The following is an 8,207-nucleotide window of genomic DNA, read 5'->3' as shown; positions in this document are numbered from 1 at the left end:
TGGGGGCTCCATCCCAGGACCCCGGGATCATGACCTGAGCTGAAGGCAGATGCTTAACGACTGAGCCACCCAGGCACCCCAACCTGTGGAGTTTTAAAATGTAGTTTGCTTGGGCTTTGAACCCATTTATGAAACATAAACATGCAACACCTTCCCATTAGCTTGTAAGACCAAGTAATTGACAACAGGGAAGACAAAATTATAGCAGCTGGATTTTATTGAGTCCTTGCATGACTGGTGGATGGAGTTAAAAAATGAGTATGATGCATGAGAGACCATGGACTCTGAGAAACAAACTGAGGGTTCTAGAGGGGAGGGGGTGGGAGGATGGGTTAGCCAGGTGATGGGTATTAAAGAGGGCACGTATTGAATGGAGCACTGGGTGTTATACGCAAACAAAGAATCATGGAACACGACATCAAAAACTAATGATGTAATGTATGGTGATTAACATAATAAAATAAAAAATAAAATGAGTATGATGGCTTAGCAAGCCTAGCTAATGATGCCCTTTTCCCATTCAGCTCCAATATTTTTATAACAGCTACTAAGGTCCAGAATTGAAATAAACTGCCCCAAGGGCTATGCCTTCAAATCAATGTTTTACAGTGCAAAATCAAGATTTTAGTAAATAAGAATTGTAACGGCTCAGTATGGTGCCAGATGGTAACTGGACTTACTGTGGTGGCCATTTCTTATTGTACATATATATCGAATCACTGTGTTGGACACCTGAAACTAATACAATATTGTATGTCAATTATTCTTCAATTTTTAAAAAGATTTTAGTAAAGAAGCATAATCATATTAATATTTCTAGTGAGAGCAAAATGCTTTTTTTGCACCTTTGCAAATGTACAAATAAATTTGTAATTTTGTAAAATTTCTTTAAAAATATAGCTGATTTAACTTTCATAAATTCTTTTCAATGTTCCCCCAGGGTGGGTTAGATATGCAACAAGTGCAACTATATTGGAGCGGGTGCTCCAGAATATTTTTGGATGGAGGTCAGAAATGTTTGGAGTCTGCACCTCCCCTCTGGTTTCCCAGCTCCCACCCTATACCCCCTTCCCGAAAACAAAACAAAACAAAACTCTTATCCATAAAATAATCAGTGATATTTTCCAAGATTCAGGTCATGTTATGCCCCTGCTCAAAGCTTTCCAATCACACACCACACACTCTGGATAAAGTTCAAAGTCCTCACCCACCTGCTCCCATCCTTATGTCTCAGGTTTTACCCCCTACCCTACCCCACCCCAACTCTCTGATCCAGCTATAGGCCTGGAATAGCACTTACTGATTGCTGCCTCAGGGCCTTTGCATGGCTGTTCCTCCTGCATTACTCAAGCCCTCACTTCCTTGTCTCTGCTCCACTGTCTTCTCCTCAGGCAGCCCCTCCCTGAGTTATCCACCCCATCCCCTCACTCACAGACATCCTTCTGTGCTCCCATATACTAATGATTTTTCTTTCTAGAACATATCACTACTGTCTTTACCCTGCATAACAGTTTATTTGATTATTGCTTTGTCTCTCTCAGTAGAATAGAGGCCCCGGGAGGAGAGGGACTCTCCTCTCTTCACAGATCTGTGCCCAGCACCCCGATGGTCTCCCGGAGGGGGCAAGGCTAGCTCTAGGGCTGCCTGCTCTGCATGTTCCTTGGGTCTCCCAGCCTGGAATGGGCACTGGGGGGTGAACACCAGTAGCTAAGTGACTTGGGACAAGTCTCTCCATTCCGTGTCAGCATCTCCCCTCTGTGTAATAGTACCGCTGGGCCCCAGGAGGTGCCCATGGCGGATGGTACAGCACCCCGGCCCCAGCAGCCTCCTCAGCCAGCAAGGTGGCTACAGGGCCGGTTGCGGGGGTGACAGGAAGCTACCCTTTTCCGGGCATCCTGACATGCCCGAGTCCTCGGGTCCCCAAGGTGCTGTGAAGACTGAGGCCAAGAGACGGGTGTGCTGCAGGGTCTGCGCGAGTCGTGGCCCTGGGGGGGATGCCTCTGGCATGGTGTCCGCCTGGTGCTCGGGCAGAGCCTGGTGGTCGGAGCCCCCCGTCCTTACCCTGGCGCTGAGGTTGGGGGTGGGGAGTCGAGAACAGCCCATGGGGGGCCATGGGTGCCCCGGAAAGCCGCCACCGCGGCCCGCGGGGCGCCCGGGACAGCCCGCGCCATCGGGGTGAAGGTCTGGGGAGGGGCCCGCGCTGGGGGCCGGGGGCGGGGCCTAGGGCTGGAGGTGGGAGGTGGAGGGGGCGGAGGGGGCGGGGCCTGGGCTGGCGGTGGGAGGTGGAGGGGGCGGGGCCTGGGGCTGGAGGTGGGAGGTGGAGGGGCGGAGGGGGCGGGGCCTGGGCTGGCGGTGGGAGGTGGAGGGGGCGGGGCCTGGGGCTGGAGGTGGGAGGTGGAGGGGCGGAGGGGGCGGAGGGGGCGGAGGGGGCGGGGCCTGGGGCTGGAGGTGGGAGGTGGAGGGGGCGGGGGCGGGGGCGGGGGCGGGGGCGGCGGAGCCCGGGCGGCGATCCGGGCAGTCAGGGCGCGGCGCCCGCCAGCAGCCCCAGCAGCAGCGCCCCGGCCAGCAGCGGCAGCGACGGCGGCGCAGCGGCCGGGCCGGGGAGCGCGGCGTCGGTGGGGGAGGCCGAGGGCTGCAGGCCGCAGTCGGTGTAGGGCTCGAGGCAGGCGGCGAAGGCCATGACGTGGGCCACGAAGGTCTGCTCCTGCACGCCGTGCACCAGGTGCGCCTGCGGGCCGCGCGCGAACACCGCCACGTCCTCGCCGCCGTGGGTCTCGGAGAGCAGGGGCGCCACGGCCTGCTGCTTGTATGCGGGGTCCGCTGGCAGGAGGGTGGGGCTTCAGGGCCAGCGGGGCGGGCGGCCTCCCCCTCCCGCGAGGCCCCCACCGCGCCCCCCAACCCCTCGGCCCCGCCCCGCCCCCCGACCGCCCCGCTGGCCCCCGGCGCTCACTGCTCTGGCTGTCGTTGACGTTGGGCCGGGAGTTCCCGGTGAGCGCGAAGCTGGCGCCGGGGCCGTTGCCGTAAAGGATGGAGGTGTAGGTCTTGTTGTCTTGGGCTATGCTGGGGGCCAGCCCTGCGGGGAGGAGGGCCCTGCTGAGCACACCGACCACAGCGAGGGGGGCCCCCTGCGTGCCCAGCCCAGGTTGCCTACGCGCTGGCCAAATCCTCACAAGCACCCGACGAGGCAGTGGCTACTACCCCATTTGACAGGCGGGGACACTGAGACCCAGAGCCATTTCTGCCATATAATTTGGGAAACAGCACCTGCTACCGCAGATGGAGCTCCCTGCCTACCGAAAATGGAGCTCCCTCGCAGTGTGTAGCCACCAAAAGAGAAGACGTGAGAGTGGTCAGCGGTGACAAGGGTCAGGGTGTCCTTCTCGCTTGTGATCTGGCTGGCCTTGTCGATGGCAGAATCGAACATGACGGCCTCGGTCAGTGCCAGATAAGCCGTGCCGTCGTGATGACCGTGGTCGATGCGGCCTCCTGCAAGCAGGACGCGGGGAAAGTGGACAATGCCCAAACGCCCTGACCATTCCCACTCCTCTGCTGGGCAAGGGGCTGCCACTCACCCTCCACGAAGAGGTAGAAGCCACGGGGGTTCCTGCTCAGCACGCGCACGGCCACCTCTGTCATCTCCATCAGGGATGGGTCCTGGGTCTGGTTTCGGTGGAACTCGTATTTGGTGTCTCCTGGCTCAAAGAGGCCTGTGGGAAAGGGGGCTGGTGGTGACTGGCTGGGGAGTGGGGAGGATCCGTGGCCTGAACATCTGTGTATCTGCTTGGCTTTCTGAGGACCGGGAGGCCAGGGCAGGAAAGAGGGGGGTCTGGGCTCATTACCCATGAGGTGTGTTACAGAGGGGTCCTGGGATGCTTCCAGGAGCGCCTTGCGATTCCACACATACTGGGCACCCTGGGAGGGGTGGAACAGAGCCTCAGTCCATAGCCCTCTCATCCTTGTCCCTGCTGTACCCCTTGCACCTGCCAGCCCCCATCACCTGGTACTTGGCCTGCCACTCGTGCACCAAGTTCCGCCCATCCAACCTGACTCCGTTCTGTTTGGCGTCACTTGGATACTCAGGGTCTGGAGTCCCCTTGGGGAACATGTACTTTCGGCCTCCGCCCAGGATCACCTGTAGCCAAAGGATTAGGCAGGTGGGCTTGGGGCTTGGCTGGCCCTTTGCTCTCTTCTCAGACAGCCTCCAGCTCCCCTGCCAGGTCTGTGGGTATGGTCTGGCCCCAGCTGTACCTTCTCCACCACCACCCCCCTTCCCCAGGCTCCTGGAGACCCTGCCAGCCCCCAGAGCTCAGGCTGTCAGCTGCCCGGGACTGTGGCCCCGGGCCGGCACCCCGCCCCCCCTGCCCTTCATGTCCCACATTAATGTCCATGTTGGAGATGAGCTGCTGGGCGATGTCCTGGCATCCCTCCTCCCGCGCCTTGGCAGGCATGTCGGCGTCCGAGTACCAGTTGCGGTTCACTACGTGTGCGTAGGAGCCTGCTGGCGAGGCATGCTGCACTCTCGTAGTGGTCACCACCCCCACCGACTTCCCTGCGGGTGGTAGAGGTCAGGGTGAGCCCCCGAGGTCTCTCCTCCTGCCTCTGCCCGCAAAGCTGGCCCCAAGCCCACCTGCTTTCTTGGCCCGGTTCATCACGGAAGTGACCTCATTGCCACGCGTCGTGTTACACTGGTTCAAGCGGGCGGCTGCGCTCACGCCGATGGTCTGGTAGTTGGCCTTGACCCCGCACAGGTAGGCCGTGGCTGTGCCTGCGCTGTCTGGCACCTGTCTGTCCACGTTGTATGTCTGGGGACAGAGACATCCTCAGCTCCCCCTGTGACACTGTCAGGCGCCCAAGATCCCGACCCAGGCCCCGGGGCCCACCCTCACTGCCCTGGTGCCCCTGACTCAGGCTCCAACCCTCCTGGGGTCTCCCCTCCTGCCGCCCTCCCGAGCCCCACCCCACCCCACCCCTCTGGTGGGGAGCACCCTGAGCCACCAGCCCTTACCTTGGACAGAGCCAGGTACGGAAAGTGGTCCATGGCCAGGGGTGTCTCAGGTCCCAGATGGTAATTAATTTGCCCCTTTAGGATCCGAGTGGCTGTCACTGTGGGCACCCCCATCCCTGAAGGAGCACACCTTGTCAGGCCTGAGTCCGCAAGGTCGGTCTGTGTCCACTGGCAGCCTTGGGTGCCAGGGCTCGGGGAGCCACAGGGCACGGCCAGGCCTTGCACACTCACCGTCCCCCAAGAAGAGAATGAGGTTCTTAGCAGCCGTCTGGATGGGCTGCAGCTTCTTCGCAGCGTCCAGGGCCTGGGCCGCCTGGCGGTTCCAGAAGGCTGGGTCCTGCTCCTCAACTGGCCGAGCGGAGAGGGGAGGCCAGGTCAGTCTCGGGGGAGTGCGCCCTGTGTGGGGGGCAGCTGGGGGGTGCCTCGTTACCTGGGATGACGCCAAGGGCCAGCCACGGCCTCAGGCCCAGCAGCAGCAGCAGGCAGGGCCCCTGCATGCCTGTCGGAGGGCGGGGGGGCGGCGAGGCCAGGACTCCGGGCAGGCTGGGGCCCCGGGGGCGCCAGAACGTGGGCACCAGCTGCCCTACGAGCCGCTGGGGCTTCGGTCCGGCCAGGACTTTGGCCCCGGGCTGTAAAAGGCTCGGGGTCCCTCCCCTTGCCCCCGGTGGCCACCCGGGCCCCGCCCTGCCCTGTGACTTGAAGTCCTGTGGGCAGAAGGGAAGTGGCAGGGTGTGGCCGAGCGAGCCCCAGGGCAGGGGGCCTGGAGAGGGCAGGTCTGTCCAGCACAGGATAATCCCAGCTGTCACCCCAAGGGAGCGCGGGGAATTGGGGGGGCACGTCCCCTTTGGGGAAGGAGCATTTGCCGTGTCCCCGTAGGGGCCAGTCCCAACCCTTTGCTCACAGTCTGGTGGGAGAACCGTTACTCCTACGTTCAGCTCGTTTTTTCAGTGCTGAAAGCCAGCTTTGGGCAGGCTCCGTCTGGGTGGGACACACGCAGCCTGGGCCAGGGGCCTGGGTCTGGCTTCCTGATGCTCTGAGGCCCCGAGAGAAGGGGAAAGGAGGCATGTGGTGCCTGGTCCTTCTGACCGGGCTTGGCGTGGGCAGGTGGGGAAGGGGTTGGGCTCAGAGCGCGCCCAGGAGCCTGGACCCAGACTTCTTGTGCTGTGGAAAAGGGTGGGACTGGTGGTGACAGAGCGGAACCTCGTCTGTGTGTTTGAATACTGAGAGCCGGGTCGGCCTCGTGGGGTAGGTGTGCGCGTGCGTGCGCGTGTGTGCGTGCATGTGGGGCAGAGAGGGGTGGGACCCAGTGTACATGAGCTTGATCTCTGCTCCCTTGGACACGTAGATAGAACCCAGGGCGAGTCTTTTCTCTCCAGGGGCCATGCATACCCGCAGGTGCAACGTCTGTTAGGGGGCTAAGAGGTTTCAGTAGCCAGGCTGGTTCACAAGCCTTCCTCCAATCCTGCCATCGCACTTTCTGGGTGTCTATCCAAAAGAATTCAAAGCAAGGTCTAGAAGAGATATTTGCACCCTCATGTTGATAGCATTGTTCACAGTAGCCAAAAGGGCCAAGCAACTCAAGTGTCCATCACCAGGTGAATCTATAAACAAGATGCCGTCCATCCACGTAATGGAATATTATTCAGCCTTAAAAAGGGAGAGCATCCTGTCACACGGTACACCACGGATGAACCCTGAGGACATGATGCTAAGTGGCAGAAGCACAAACGCTGGGTGACTTTACTTAGACTAGGCATCTGAAGTTGTCAAATGCACAGATGGTAACTTTTATGTGGTGCTTTTCACCACAATTTTTAAAATATTCCAAGAAGAAAAACCTTCCTCCCGGCTCCGCCCACCCCAGCGGACCATGTAGCTCCATTCTGCGCTCTGGCCTCCTCACCACCTGAGCCGTGTATTTGGTCCCCAAAACCAGGGCGACTGTCCTGGCCACCAGTGTCTCCCTGCCCAGCCCCCCTCTGCTCAAGCAGCTCGCCAAGCACACTGACCTGGCTGTCCTCTAAATCTGGGGAGAGGTATCGCCTTGGGAGGCATCCTTCCTGGCCCCTGAATTGTCCCCCATAGCTCCTTCTGTCCCCTGTATTGTCTTGCTGTGTTAGGGAAATTCTTGGCTAAAGGTCGGAGGAGACTAACTTCTGGGCACGTCCTTAATTAATTAATTGGTTTTATCAGGCTGTAGGTGAAAGGTTTGTTACTCCAAGATTAGTCTTCTTTCCAGTAAATTCCCCGTACCCTTTCTCAATTGGATTATTATTTTTTTTTTAGAGAGGGAGGGAGAGAGAGCAAGCAAGAGAGCTTCTTGCGCAAGTGAAGGGGGAGGGGCAGAGGGAGAGAGAGAATCTTAAGCAGGCTCCACCCCCAGTGCAGAGCCCAGCGGAGGGCTCCATCTCAGACTCTGAGATCATGACTTGAGCCAAAACTAAGAGTCAGACGCTTAACCGGCTAAGCCACCCGGGCGCTCCCCACCATACCTTTTTTCAACTGGAATTTTTGACATAACTTATAGACTCACATGCAGTTGAAGAAATAATACAGAGATCCCCTGTATGCTGCCCAATTTCCCCCAATGGTGCAATCCACAGATTTTCAGATTTCGATTCGGATTCCTCCCCGCCTTCACATGTACTTCATTTGCGTGGGTGTGTAAGTTCTACACTATCTTGTCACGTGTGTGGGTTCATAAACACCACTGTGGTTGAGATACGGAACAGCTCCAACCCCACGGATAGGAACAGATGGCTTTACAACCGCCTCACCTCCCCCCCACACCCCTGCTCAGTCCCTAGCCCCTCTCCTGCATTTCTAAAATGTTGTCATTTCAAATAAGTTACATAAATGGAATCCTGCAATCTTTTGGGGTTGGTTTTTTTTCATCCAAACATGGATCATCCAAACGTGGATCAATCGTTGATTGATTGTGGTGAAAAGCACCACATTCATCCAAACATGGATCAATCGTTGACTCCTTTGTATTACTGAGTGTCTTTCTGTGGGATGGTAGACCACAGTGTTTGACTAGTCCCATGTCCAAGTGCAGACATCTAGGTTGATTCCAGTTGGGGCGATTATGAATAAGGCTGCCGTGAATATTCATTCAGGTTTTTTGCGGGGGGTGGGGAACATGCATTTTCATTTCTCTGTAATAAATGCCAGGAGTGCAGCTGCTAGTGCTTCTTACGGT

General features: G+C 58.1%; 1 protein-coding gene across 1 annotated transcript; it reads right to left on the bottom strand.

Annotated features, from left to right (window-relative positions):
- Positions 1 to 2,518: 2,518 nt before the first annotated feature.
- ALPI (alkaline phosphatase, intestinal) lies at positions 2,519 to 7,833 on the bottom strand. The gene is made up of 11 exons (XM_064587248.1): positions 5,436 to 7,833; positions 5,237 to 5,353; positions 5,006 to 5,121; positions 4,628 to 4,802; positions 4,377 to 4,549; positions 3,998 to 4,132; positions 3,840 to 3,912; positions 3,573 to 3,707; positions 3,295 to 3,486; positions 2,951 to 3,073; positions 2,519 to 2,820 (listed from the first exon to the last, which is right to left on the bottom strand). The coding sequence occupies exons 1-11, from the start codon at positions 5,500 to 5,502 to the stop codon at positions 2,519 to 2,521; spliced, it is 1,608 nt and encodes a 535-aa protein (XP_064443318.1). The 5' UTR covers positions 5,503 to 7,833.
- Positions 7,834 to 8,207: the final 374 nt, after the last annotated feature.

This window comes from Mirounga angustirostris, unplaced genomic scaffold (genome assembly GCF_029215605.1).
Source record: "Mirounga angustirostris isolate CCGP_5_RB_7025 unplaced genomic scaffold, mMirAng1.0.hap1 SCAF_3, whole genome shotgun sequence".
NCBI lineage: Eukaryota > Metazoa > Chordata > Mammalia > Carnivora > Phocidae > Mirounga > Mirounga angustirostris.
This window is presented reverse-complemented; position numbering and strand designations above follow the sequence as displayed.